At 37.0% G+C, this 14,493-nt stretch overlaps 2 protein-coding genes and 1 long non-coding RNA gene across 3 annotated transcripts; 1 reads left to right on the top strand and 2 right to left on the bottom strand.

The window, feature by feature from the left end:
- Positions 1–2,236: 2,236 nt before the first annotated feature.
- LOC310735612 (mediator of RNA polymerase II transcription subunit 26) lies at positions 2,237–7,077 on the bottom strand. The gene is made up of 3 exons (XM_083558549.1): positions 6,749–7,077; positions 4,114–4,188; positions 2,237–3,662 (listed from the first exon to the last, which is right to left on the bottom strand). Exons 1-3 carry the CDS (start codon positions 6,836–6,838, stop codon positions 2,271–2,273), a joined length of 1,557 nt encoding a protein of 518 aa, XP_083414675.1. The 5' UTR covers positions 6,839–7,077; the 3' UTR covers positions 2,237–2,270.
- A 4,087-nt stretch (positions 7,078–11,164) lies between these two features.
- On the bottom strand, positions 11,165–14,047 carry smim7 (small integral membrane protein 7). The gene is made up of 5 exons (XM_083558663.1): positions 13,907–14,047; positions 13,670–13,711; positions 13,513–13,571; positions 13,343–13,433; positions 11,165–11,740 (listed from the first exon to the last, which is right to left on the bottom strand). The coding sequence occupies exons 1-5, from the start codon at positions 13,930–13,932 to the stop codon at positions 11,725–11,727; spliced, it is 234 nt and encodes a 77-aa protein (XP_083414789.1). The 5' UTR covers positions 13,933–14,047; the 3' UTR covers positions 11,165–11,724.
- Positions 11,747–13,405, top strand: LOC310735685. Its single transcript, XR_014536358.1, has 2 exons — positions 11,747–12,041; positions 12,555–13,405. It is a non-coding gene; the product is annotated as an uncharacterized lncRNA (long non-coding RNA).
- Positions 14,048–14,493: the final 446 nt, after the last annotated feature.

Raw genomic sequence — 14,493 nt, 5'->3', positions numbered from 1 at the left:
TAGGAACAATCTTTATTTTATGGGGTGCTCTTTCATTATTGCACTCATTTTACGTTTTGGCAGTTTTAAGAAGCTTTATATATTGAGATATATGTTCGCTTTAACACTGCGTAAAAAGCTACTACTTTTAAACAAACCAGCCAGGAAGCTTAAAAGAAGTGACACTAAATGTTTATTTCATCTCATTGTATAATTGATATCGGGTCTTGACATGTTTGTTAGTTGAGTTCAATACATATTTTCTTTCAATAGTTTGTTTTGAATGACTTGTTTTATTCCTGAAACATGGACTGTAGAATAGAACAAAATGAAGTATTATTTGAATGTGCAAGTCTCCATTACTGTGTGCCATGTACTGTGCATACACAAAATACAATTTGAAATATGTAAAAAATATACTCTTAGTACCATTATAAGCAAATTATTGTACTTTATACTTAAAAAGGTACACATTACTACCTTATAGTACCAATGTGTACCTTAATGTACAACTATACATTTTTAGGGTAAATAAGGTACAAAGATGTCCTTTTAAGGGCACTGTTCCAGTGGCAAGCTGTGTATTTCTTTCTCTCTTTCTGTTTTATAATCATATATAATCATAAAGCATATAAAGCAAAACAATTATGATTAAAAATAAAACCTGTCAATTACGCAAGGGTTAACTAAAAAGAAAAAAAAACACTAGACATTTCGTCCCCCCCCCCACTTTTGAAATGATGGCTACGCCCCTAGACAGACAGACAGACAGACAGACAGCTAAATAGACAGATAGACAGATAGATAGATAGATAGATAGATAGATAGATAGATAGATAGATAGATAGATAGATAGATAGATAGATAGATAGATAGATAGATAGATAGATAGATAGAGACGGACAGACGGACAGACAGATAGACAGACAGACAGCTAAATAGACAGATAGACAGATAGATAGATAGATAGATAGATAGATAGATAGATAGATAGATGGATAGATGGATAGATGGATAGATGGATAGATAGATGGATGATCTACCAAGACATTGAATTGCTCATATACTAAACCTGATCATGCCTCTTTGTAGAACTCAGACTTGAAAAACATGTTTTAAATCTTTAGTTTATTTCTAATTTTTGTCTTTTATTTCTTCGTTTTCTTTATTTTTTTTCTTTTATTTCTCAGTTTTGTCTTTTATTTCTTGAATTTCTCAGTTTTGTCTTATTTCTTTCTTTTCTTTTTTTCCTTTTATTTCTCAGTTTTGTCTTTAGTTTCTTTATTTTTTTTCTTTTATTTCTTAGTTTTGTCTTTATTTTCTTTATTTTTTTTCTTTTATTTCTCAGTTTTGTCTGGATCAGGTCTCCTGTCACCCAGAGAAACTGGTGTTTGCACAGGGAATTAGAACTAAACTGTACAGTCTGCTTTTATGACTCTCACATCCTCACTTTACACAAATCTAGCAGGATGTGAAATAGACAGATTTTTATTCCTTTGTAGCTTTCATATTACCACGAATTCTTCAGCGTTGTGTTGTTCTGTACAATACATATACTGCGCTATAATAAAGAAGAGACTATCCACCTAAAACTGTGCTTCATGTGTGGATTGAATCTTGAGGCCAATATTTAGCTATTGGAAACCATTTTCTATCTTATTAACATTTTCTTCTTAGATTAGGATTTGAATGTAATAAAATGCACACATTTTTATTAGGATAAGTACAAATGCATTATGAATTAAAAAGGTGCATAAAAAAGAAATCCTTCCCATTGGAAAGGTAAAGGTGTGTAAAAAAAACTGGAATTTTAACTGGAAAAGAAATTGGGAACCTGACACAGCGTGTACTGGCTATATTTCCTGCTAGACCACTTCCAAGGTATGAAGTGAAACAAGTTTTGTACGAATTTCGAAGAAACTGGATAATGGGCGTATAAAACTTACCTGTAATTCATTGTTTGAAATGTCAAACCACAATCAGTGACAAACAGCACCTGAAGATCTCCAGAGATTGACACACATGAATGTTGGTTTTTGACATTCTTAATGTCCACCCCCCCCCCCCCCACATTACAGCCTGCTTATGTAATGTTTTTTTTTTTTTTGTCACAATGCATATAATCACATATACAGTATGTTGCTATACGCCCTTTTTCCCCCGTATTATAGAAAAACAGACAACAAAATGTTATATAGGGATATAAAATATTATAAAGAAGTTATTACAAACATCTGGACTAGGCATCAAGACCAAGTGAGATTCAGAGAAAACTTTATTTATAGAAACATTTAGTCAATGCAAACATATGGCAGGATATTAAGTTTACTTCCGTCTCCGTACATGTCTAAAGATATGCATTCCGTCCAGCCGTACCACTGGCCTATATTGTCATAGCAGCCGTTAACCCCAGGCCAGTGATTATTGTTTATTTTATAGACGTCCTCTGTTGTGATGTCTCGGTCTATCCCTGGCAAACCAGTCTCCAAAACATCTGTCACCTGGATGTAGGTTTTGTTGGTTTCCCTTGCGTTGTTTTCCTCACATTTCAATGACTCGCTCATAAAAAACTGCGCACTTGGGACTTGACTTCCGGACGTTTTTAACAAATTGTTCTGGAGGTTCAGGTAATGTTTGACGATTTCGTTTTGTGACATATCTTTCCAGTTCATCTTGTGCAAAGGGCTGGGAGAAGCTGCAGAGGGGCTCTGCTTCACTGGCTCATTTACATCCAGCGCTGGATTGGGTTGCTCCTCACTCGGAGACACTGCTGAAGGTCTAATTTGTTGCGTGTGCGGATCGAAGGTCAATTTACGATTTTTTACTTGCGCAGGTTTAGACACGTCATCTGATGACCGTCCTTTCACGTTGATGGTGTTGTCTCTCAACTGAGGCTTCCTCCTCTTGCCATCTGTGGGTCTAAGGTCTTTTTCGTTTTCCGTATTGTTAACCTCGCTGAGTAAACCTGGCTGAAGTCGTGCTAACCCTTTGGACTTGTTTTGCAGGTTATTTGTTTGTTCAAGTGTCCTCTCACTGTTTGGGAGTGATCCATTCTCTGGATTTGACAAATCTTTTGAACGGTGATGTGCAGAAAGAGAATCAGGGTCAGTGGGAGGAAACGATGTCGGCTGCTTGCTCGGCACTAATTGCTTAACAGATCTAGGACTTTGTTTGGTGTATTGACAGCGGGCTTTGCGCTTCACTTTCTCTACAGCAGTTATGTCCCTTTGTCCTGGCTGTTGTAATACTGATGCTCTGAGGATCGTAGAACCAGTGGGATCCTGAGAACTAAAGTGACGTACAGAACCTGTGCTTATTTGAAGATCTTCTGGACCGCCACTGGCTGATAAAAGTGCAGATCTTCGGGTGCCCTTTGAGGTTGGTAAGTTCTTTTCTACTTTTTGCTTCTTTGTGTGTTTTACAGGGTTGAACTTTTCAGTGCTTGAAGTGTGAACACTATGTATAACAGACTTTGAGTCATTAACCGTTACAGTCTGAGGAGGAACAGACTGAGACTGGTAAACAGAGTTTAAAGTGCTTGAAAGTTCCATAGGCAGGATTTCAGGTTGTTGTGGGTCGATGAGTTTCTGCCAGTTGCGCAGAAGCTTCTTTGCACGCTTCGCCAGATCCTCATCTCTGGTCTTCTTCCTCAAGTCATTTATCAACTTCCCTAGCCTAGTTTCCTATAAAAAAAACAAAATTAAATCAGCTCAATTTCTCCAAAACCAATAATGTAAGGAGTAAAACACAATAGAGGTGATCTGTTATAGAAAATGTAATCAATGACACTGCGTAGGAATGTGCCCAGTTACCACCGCAAAGTATTATTCTTGTATGACAACCAAAAAAAATTATTTATTAAAAAACACTCTGTTTCTTTACTATTTATACTTCTGTTTATGCTTAATGTTGTGGATTGTCCAAGAGAGACAGTTAATTTTTGTTCATTTACTTGAGACTTGTCATGTAGTTCTGCAATACACAAGAGAAAAGACAATTATGGCATTCCAGATCTATTCCCCCTTTGCTGTTATAGCAACCTCCACTCTTCTCAGAAGAACTTTCATCAGATTATAGATCATGGCTAGGATGATTTGTGGTGTACAGGTGCATCTAAACCTAACCACTCCTTACCTCAAGTGCTTCCTTGGTGATGGGGTACATCTCTAGGATGGAGATCACATCTACTACAGCAGTCAAATTGTTGATCTGTTAAAGAACACCATTGGATTAATGTTATAATAATATATATATATAGATATATATAGATATAATTGTGCGTGTGTGTATATATATATATATATAATTGTGCGTGTGTATATATAGATATATATAGATATAATTGTGCGTGTGTGTGTATATATATATATATAATTGTGCGTGTGTGTATATATATATATATATATATATATATATATATATATATATAATTGTGCGTGTGTGTATATATGTATGTATGTGCGTGCGTGTATGTATATTAGGGGTGTAACGGTACACGTTTTTGTACCGAAATATCACGGTACAGGGCTTTCGGTTTAGTACACACGTGCACTGAATGCAATCATTTTTACTTGCTAGAACATCAGAGTTAAAATCTGAGATCCCTCAGGAACGTATTAAGCGGCGGGCTGCAATTTTGTTTAGTCTCCGCCTATGCCATTATTATTATTATTAAACTTAAAACCATACACAAATGCCAGGGGTATAAAAACTAAACTAGAGTTTGTGCAGTGTCACTGTGGCTACTCACTCTACTCTACTACTCACTATCCAGGAAGTGACTAGCGGCTAACGCTAGTGCTATGGATTCTTCATCTTTGTAAGTCCAGCTTTAAGAATTTCTCTTAAAAGGAGAAAATCCTGACAATTCCACATATTGAGAGAGTGAATGAATGAAAGATGGAAGCAACGAAGACATTTCAACAATGTATCCTGAAATAAGTGGAACAGTTAAGTAGACATTTAAATGTAAAACACACACACACACACACACACACACACACACACACACACACACACACACACACACACACACCTGTATTAACCAAATGTCTAACAAATGAAAAAAATTAAATTAAAATGTTCCTCTTTTTTTATTTAAATGAATTTAATTTGTGCCAATGTAATCAAAATAATAAAATGTATTAAAATTATTATATTTTATTTTTTATAAAATATTATTCCAAGCAGGTATTTTATTTAACTATATATCAACAAGAAAATGGAAACTGTTGATGTTCACAAATGTTATTAATAATAAACTGAGTTAATAAAATTCTTAAAAATTCTAAATAAAATGTATACAGTATTTAACGCAGAAATAAAGCTGCTTGTGCCTAATATATTATTTATTAATATGCCTGTTTGCTTTTGCTTGATTTGGATTTTCTTGTTTGATATGTTCTTGGACATATCGGTTCTGAAAATAAGGTCCTTCCAATATCTATGTACTGTAGTCGAGAAGGTCTGTGACTTCATGTCAGAGTGGCTGAAATCCCATTTCAAAACTATTCAGTTTATTATTATTTTTCCTCGCATTTGTACTATCTAGCTATGCTTCACAACCCCCATGAGGCTCCCTAAACTCCACTATGAAAGATCTAGAACAATACAGTCAAGAAATCTTGTTATATTTAACACCATTTTTTGGCAAAAGTTAAAAGAAAAAAAGACATATTTTACAAATAGTGCTCCTTACTTCAGCTGGGACACAATCTAAGTTTAACCTAAAGTTTTCTGTGCATTTGATGATTTATTGGATGATTAATGAGTCTTGGGAAATATGGCTTCAGACATGAAAACCTATGTGACCTCGTCCTATTTGAATGAGACACGCACCTGCTAGTAATCATAAAAAAACAGTTTCAAGTTTCTGTTCAAAAAAATGCAAATGTATACGTTCCAGTAACCGCGTTATATGTGGGTCAGTTTCATAAAATCTAATCATGGATCTAACCAGGCAACATCTGCATTACATAACCAGCTTCCAATGTGTTGTTGATCATTAGATCTTCATTCTATACACAATTTAGTGAATTTTTTTTAAGGCATTTTTTATTTTTATTTTTTACACCACACTGTGTTGTACAGTTTAAGTATGTCTGTAGTTATTATTTAACTGCAGTTACGTTTTTTTTTTTTTTTTTTTTTTTATTAAAATGTCCAAGTGTCCTTCATAATAAAAAATAAATCTTAAATAAATAAATTCAAATCCAACTCTCCCACACACAGGTGGATTTTATACCACCTTCCCAGATCACCAAGGCCCACAGATCCCCCCCATAGAACCCCTAAGACCCTTGACCCCATTCTGTAGCACCACAGCCCATGAACCCCTCTCGATGGATCCCCAAGAACCACATACCCCACCTTGGATCCCCAAAATCCACATACCCCACCTTGGATCCCCAAGAACCACAGACCCCACCTTTAATCCCCAAGAACCACAGACCCCACCTTTAATCCCCAAGAAACCACAGACTCCACCTTGGACCCTCACGGACCCCACATGGACCATTAAGGTCCAATGACCCCCCCACAGACACGAATCCCACCGGACCTGTTGGTTGTGGACCACTGCTCTAGAGCCCACAAAGCTGAGTCTAACCCGGAAGTGCTAGTCGGGATGTTGAACCTGATCAGAGGCCGGACAGGGTCCAAATATATCTTGTTTTGAATAAAAACGGAAGAGAACACACATATATAAATATATAAAAGAAAGGCAGCAGTAAACAGTGCACTGAGGAACGGGTTTGTGTTCGTTACTCACGTTGCTGTGAGCGTCAGTTGCCTGAAGCAGTCGGTCTCTGATTTGCTGAGCGGTTACGGTTGCCGTTGGCGACGCCGTTGTCATGGTCATGCAGTCAGACTGGGCAGCGCGCGGCTCCGGAACTGTGTACAATCTACTGATCTACTGATCTTCTGATCTACTAATCTACTGATCTACTGCTGAAATGACACAGTCCATCACTACAGCTCAGTCTACCCGAATGTCAGCAATGAATTAAAAGAAAACTTGCGTAACTTAACAAAAGAACACATGTCTCTCTCTCTCTCTCTCTCTCTCTCTCTAGTACACCAATAGCGATAAACCCAGCTCGCGATGGCTGATGGGAAATCTTACCCCCTCCTCGCCCTCCCCTTGTAGCTCTCACAGGCTGACTTCCAAACGGCTGTTCATTGACCGCGAAGTGCACTAGGAAAATCCTCGTGTACTGTATAACTCCTCCCCCTGAAGTGCACTTACACAAAGTGTACATCTGTATTTAGGATTCAGCCCAAGAGATGCTCTAGAAATAGACCGTGTCCCTCAGATACAGAGCCAAAGCGTCTCAGTGCTTCTGACAGTTTTAATGTAGGTGTTTATGGAGAGGCCATAAAGATGTCAAAATGAAAAAAGAACCAAAAGAATAAACTGAATGAGACAATAAATCAATTACAAATAGAGGAATATGCAGTGAAGGATACAAAAATACAACGAAATTATTATTATTATTATTATTATTATTATTAAAACACTCTATTAATACTAATCTATACTTCCTGCGATTGTTTATATTTTAATACAGTCAGGATTTTTAAAAACACCTAGTATTTTAAGGGTTTTGAGAGACACATGGATGCTCCTTCTGTTTCTATGCATCAACCGAGGTAGTTTAATATTATATATAGATGCCCTTTGACCAAACAAATATATAAATGTACAAATGTTTCACTTTATTTTCATGGAAAAATCCTCCCTTAGCATGAATAACAGCTTTACACACTTGTCAAAACATGTCAAATGTGTTTCTTTCCTGGTTGGAGATTTTTTTGCTGACCTTGCCATCAAGTTAATCGCAGAGCAGTTCAATAGGATTTAGGTGTGGTGACTGCAGGCCACTCCATGATCCATAAAACTCCAGCCGACTGTTTGCTCTCCGTGTTGATCTTAGACATAAGCTTCAGGTCCTTGTCTTCTTGTGAAGTTAATTCCAATAAGCTGCAGTCCAGATAAAGTATGGAATAGTAGACATGTTGGTTCAGTTTTCCTTCTACCTGGAATAAGTCTCCATCCTTTTCTGCTCCAAAACAACCCCAAAACCCATAACTGTTTAACTGTGGGGGTGAAGGCATTCTGGTATCTTCTCTCATGCTCTCCAGTTTACAAAGTGCTTCTGTTAGAGACACTAATATCATATTTGGACTCATCTGTCCACAAAACAATCTGCCAGTGAATCACTGCCCAATTCATGGTTGTTTTTTTATTTTACTGAGACTGTTGAATATAAACAGGAGAAACTTTCCCCAAACCTCATAAGTGTTTCCAAACCTTTTACAGGCACTTCACTTCTTTTCCTAAAGTTTGTAAACATTGCTTTTTTCTCTTTTTTTGCTACAAGCTCAGGTTCTGCGACATTATAATCCTGATTCTGAAGGTTTTTTTTCTTCTATAAAATCATATATGGACAACACATTTAATGAGAATTTTACATTTTAAAAAGCAAGGCCAATACTTTTTGGTCAGTAATTTCTTGTACTGTATCATGAAAACTGTGATATAAAAAGGAGCTTTACCCAGGATTAAAAAGGATGTATGTATGTGTATATATATATATATATATATATATATATATATATATATATATATATATATATATATATATATATATATATATATATACAGTGAGGAAAATCAGTATTTGAACACGCTGCTCTTTTTCAAGTTCTCCCACTTAGAAATCATGGAGGGGTCTGAAATTGTCATCGTAGGTGCATGTCCACTGTGAGAGACATAATCTAAAAAAAAAAAATCCAGAAATCACAATTTATGATTTTTATACTTTTTATTTGTATGATACAGCTGCAAATAAGTATTTGAACACCTGTCTATCAGCTAGAATTCTGACCCTCAAAGACCTGTTAGTCTGCCTTTAAAATGTCCACCTCCACTACATATATTATCCTAAATTAGATGCACCTGTTTGATCGTCGTTAGCTGCATAAAGACACCTGTCCACCCCATACAATCAGTAAGAATCCAACTACTAACATGGCCAAGACCAAAGAGCTGTCCAAAGACACTAGAGACAAAATTGTACACCTCCACAAGGCTGGAAAGGGCTACGGGGAAATTGCCAAGCAGCTTGGTGAAAAATGGTCCACTGTTGGAGCAATCATTAGAAAATGGAAGAAGCTAAACATGACTGTCAATCTCCCTCGGACTGGGGCTCCAGGCAAGATCTCACCTCGTGGGGTCTCAATGATCCTAAGGAAGGTGAGAAATCAACCCAGAACTACACGGGAGGAGCTGGTCAATGACCTGAAAAGAGCTGGGACCACCGTTTCCAAGGTTACTGTTGGTAATACACTAAGACGTCATGGTTTGAAATCATGCATGGCACGGAAGGTTCCCCTGCTTAAACCAGCATATGTTCAGGCACGTCTTAAGTTTGCCAATGACCATTTGGATAATCCAGAGGAGTCATGGGAGAAAGTCATGTGGTCAGATGCGACCAAAATAGAACTTTTGGGTCATAATTCCACTAAACGTGTTTGGAGGAAGAAGAATGATGAGTACCATCCCAAGAACACCATCCCTACTGTGAAGCATGGGGGTGGTAGTATCATGCTTTGGGGGTGTTTTTCTGCACATGGGACAGGGCGACTGCACTGTATTAAGAAGTGGATGACCGGGGCCATGAATTGCGAGATTTTGGGGAACAACCTCCTTCCCTCAGTTAGAGCATTGAAGATGGGTCGAGGCTGGGTCTTCCAACATGACAATGACCTGAAGCACACAGCCAGGATAACCAAGGAGTGGCTCTGTGGGAAACATATCAAGGTTCTGGCGTGGCCTAGCCAGTCTCCAGACCTAAACCCAATAGAGAATCTTTGGAGGGAGCTCAAACTCTGTGTTTCTCAGCGACAGGCCAGAAACCTGACTGATCTAGAGAAGATCTGTGTGGAGGAGTGGGCCAAAATCCCTCCTGCAGTGTGTGCAAACCTGGTGAAAAACTACAGGAAACGTTTGACGTCAAACAAAGGCTACTGTACCAAATATTAACATTGACTTTCTCAGGTGTTCAAATACTTATTTGCAGCTGTATCATACAAATAAATAGTTAAAAAATCCTACATTGTGATTTCTGGATTTTTTTTTTAGATTATGTCTCTCACAGTGAACATGCACCTACGATGACAATTTCAGACCCCTCCATGATTTCTAAGTGGGAGAACTTGCAAAATAGCAGGGTGTTCAAATACTTATTTTCCTCACTGTATATATATATATATATATATACACTAACTTAATGAAATTTCTGCTGAGCTCATGAATAGATGGCGATGATATGCATGTTAGCTACTAGTTTTTGGAAAATATTTCATGTCTATATTCTAGAGATACAGTATCTTTTTGAGGAAAATCCTTCCACAAAGTACAAAATTGATAAAATATTGTATATATGATGCTAAAATGACTTCACACAGATGGCACATCACAACATCTTTACTAATATGATTTAGTTGTGTGCACATCAATGATGAAAAGAAAAAAAAAAAAAAGGTTACAAAAATAAATTAATCCGTTCTCCCTGTGTCTGAGTCTTCTGCAGGTTTTCATGATTTCTTCTACCTCCCCCAAAAATGTCAGATTGTAGACCGGCTACACTAAAGTTCACCTAATTTTGAAAGTGTGTGATGAAAATACGTCCCATTTAGAGGGCATTCCCACCTTGTTGCCTAGATAAGCTTTGGCACTAAAAGACTAAAAGACTGTAAAAAGAACATTAGTAGTAATTTTGATTTATAATCACACTCTTGATGTCACCCAGATGAGGATGATTCCCCTTTTAAGTCTGGTTCCTCTCAAGGTTTCTTCCTCATAACATCTAAGGGAGTTTTTTCTCGCCACAGTCACCATGGCTGCTCATCAGAGATAAATATACACCATTTACCTTAACTGTTGATTTCTGTAAAGCTGCTTTAAGACAATGTCTGTTGTGAAAAGCGCTATGGAAATAAACTTGACTTGACTTAACCCTGACCAGGATAAAGTGGGTTACTGAAGATGAATAAATAAATTTCAACCCTTTTTTGCGCATAAAAAGTTATGTGAAAATGATGTTCAGTTTCAGACCTCTCAAGCTTTTCACACTCAAATGGCTCTAAATGGTTTCCTAAAATGATCGAATAAAACAAGGTATTGCAAGTCACTTTTTAATAGTAGGTCTGTGTTTTTTTCTTCTTCCAGAGAACAATGACTTTTGCATTGAAACTGAATAAAACCATCATCTCTTCTTTTATACAATTATCATGATTTGTATTAGAACGTTTCATATTTAATCAAAAGAATCATAGTTTTGAAGTCACCAATTCAACAGAAGAAACATTAAAAGAAAGAAAGAAAAAAAGGGGTTTATTTCAGGGTGCTGCTCTATTTGCCAATGCACCTTCAGCTGATATTCACAAAAAAAGCTTTGTATCTGCTGACGATCACAAGCACGTCAACTGACATGCAAATTTATTAAACATGTCATTGATAGAGACAGAAGGGTCAACAGTAGTCCTTATGACTTTCAAAATAACCTTTAGTTAGACCCATGAGACACTGGCTTAGTGGATTAAATAGAGGAAATGTGTGAAAGATTTCCTGCTCCTAAGGCTCTTGAGAAGGTTAAGCCAGAAATGAACATCCCATTACCGGAAAAAATAAGTGTTGAGGATTGTCCTTCATGTTAGTGTCCAGGCTGGGAATGTAGTGGGTTATGATCCGAATAACCTGAGGACAAAATTGGAAAACACACAGATGATTATTTTTTTTCCACATTGTGTTACAATAAAATGCTTTAACTGAAATAGCTAAAATATAACTGACAATAATTATTGAGATCCCTTGTTAGATACACTAGACCAGGGGGCACCAGGTCGCCCGCAAGGACCATGTAAGTTGCCTGTGGGCCTTTTCTAAAAAATAGCTCACCATAGCGACACTTACCAGTGAACTGAATTTATTTTTTTTGGTTGCTATTCTTTTTTAAATCACACTTGCATTGGTATAAAGTGATTTATAGTTATATACAGTACAGACCAAAAGTTTATATATATTATATATACAGTACAGACCAAAAGTTTATATATATTATATATACAGTACAGACCAAAAGTTTGGACACACCTACTCATTCAAAGAGTTTTCTTTATTTTCATGACTATGAAAATTGTAGATTCACACTGAAGGCATCCAAACTATGAATTAACACATGTGGAATTATATATGGAATTATATACATAACAAAAAAGTGAACTGAAAATATGTCATATTGTAGGTTCTTCAAAGTAGGCATCAAGAGAATGCCAAGAGTGTGCAAAGCAGTAATCTAAGCAAAAGGTGGCTACTTTGAAGAACCTACAATATGACATATTTTCAGTTGTTTCACACTTTTTTTGTTATGTATATAATTACATATATAATTCCACGTGTTAATTCATAGTTTTGATGCCTTCAGTGTGAATCTACAATTTTCATAGTCATGAAAATAAAGAAAACTCTTTGAATGAGCAGGTGTGTCCAAACTTTTGGTCTGTACTGTAAGTTTATATAAGTTATATAAATCAAGTTTTGCATATTAATATTGATCTGTTTCCTACCTTGTTAAATCATTGTTGATAATTCTTGTGAGAAATCATTAACATGATCAGTGTCTTCACATTGATCAATATCATTAATTATTAATAACAACATATAATTAAAGGTAAATTGAGCAAATTTGTTATTTCAGAAGTGTGTATCAAACTGGTAGCCCTTCACATTAACCGGTACCCAAGTAGCAGCTCTCGGTTTTCAAAAAAGGCTGCACTAGATCTTTAAGATGTTTCTACACCTTGCCTGGAGTCCACTTGTGATTCAGCATACACACAGCTCTATATAAAAAAAAGCTGAAAATACATAACTGAGCAAATACCAGAGCAGAAAATCTGCTGCGATGAAGGTTCCCAAGAGTACATTATTATCCAAAATCTATAAATGAAAGTTTGGTACAACCAACACCCTTCTTGGAGCACTGGGAAGAGGATCTGTGTTAGAAAGGAGACCAAGAACCCAATGTTTTAGTAGATCTTCAGAGATCATATGTGGAGAAACTTGAAGAAGATCAACTATTATAATGGCAACAATTTATCTGCCTTTATGACAGATCCTTCTCCTCATTGCATGACAGGAGATACAATGGCGTTCATTAAGCTTTTTATTTCTTTTAGCAAATTCAGTGTTTTTAAGGCATAATGTTGGGATCTAAAGGAGTGTAGTTTGTGAATGCACTGTAACACATGTGATCTAGTGTTTGGGTAATCCGTCAATCCAGACATAACCCAGGATACTCACAAGATCATGCAGAACATAATGAAGATGTTCCACAGCGCTATAAAAATGCGGAAGTAGCGCAGACTCAGCAAAAACTCCCGGATGTTGTCACCTGGAAATAAACAGGTAGATCACAGGTCCGTGTTATACTTCACCCCCACTGTTCTGTCTCTCTCTGATTGTACTGGTACCTGTAGTTGATCGTCCAGGATCATCGCCGAATCCGTGCGACTGCGTCTCTTTCCTTTTCCTGCCAATCACACACAGCGATCACATGAGACTGTGAAAAAGCTTTACTAACTCAAATACTGCGACACAGAACAACATCGAGCAAAATGGCGTACTTACAATTTAAAGTTTAAGACCGCCCCGGCGTTCATCAACAACGTGCTGAAAAACAAAACAAAACCAGAGACGTGACGTGGAAAGTCTGATCATCAGCAGCGCTGCTATTTACATTCATCTGTCTAACAGTAGATCCTGAATCCAAACAAAGCACAGATCCTGCTTTCAAACTCAAAATCACAGATATTTTAAATGTTCAATGTGTTTAAGAAAATTCCCCTTTTTTTTCTTTTTATTTACCAGAAAATTAACAGATCGCCGATCATCTTGTCACTCTACAGCCTCCTCTTCTTCTGACCGCATTAAAATGTTGACCATTGATGGTGAACTCACGGTCGCCACCTGCTGGTCAGGATCTATTTAATGCGCCAACAAGACAACAACAACAAACAACAACAACAAAAATATTAATAATTATAAGCAGATTTTTAATATTTTTTTAACCCACCCATTAGTAAATATGATAATAAACAGGACTTTATACCTCCAAACTTTCGGCTTCTCCCATTAGGGGTCGCCACAGCGGATCATTCGTCTCCATACCCCCCTGTCCGCTACATCTACCTCGTTCACAACAACTACCTGCATGTCTTCCTTCACCACATCAATAAACCTCCTCATTGGCCTTCCTCTTTTCCTCCTTCCTGGTGGCTCCATCCTCAGCATTCTCCTACCGATATACCCCATGTTCCTCCTCTGCACATGTCCAAACTATCTCAATTGGGCCTCTCTCACTTTGTCTCCAAAACGTCCTACATGCGCTGTCCCTCTAATAAAACGTTATACCTTCAAACCAAATGTACATGAATAGTTTTGGAGGTACAGTA

Source organism: Silurus aristotelis, assembly GCF_946808225.1.
Source record: "Silurus aristotelis genome assembly, chromosome: 13".
Lineage (NCBI taxonomy): Eukaryota > Metazoa > Chordata > Actinopteri > Siluriformes > Siluridae > Silurus > Silurus aristotelis.
The sequence above is the reverse complement of the archived record's forward strand: the minus strand, read 5'-3'. Positions and strand labels throughout refer to the sequence as shown.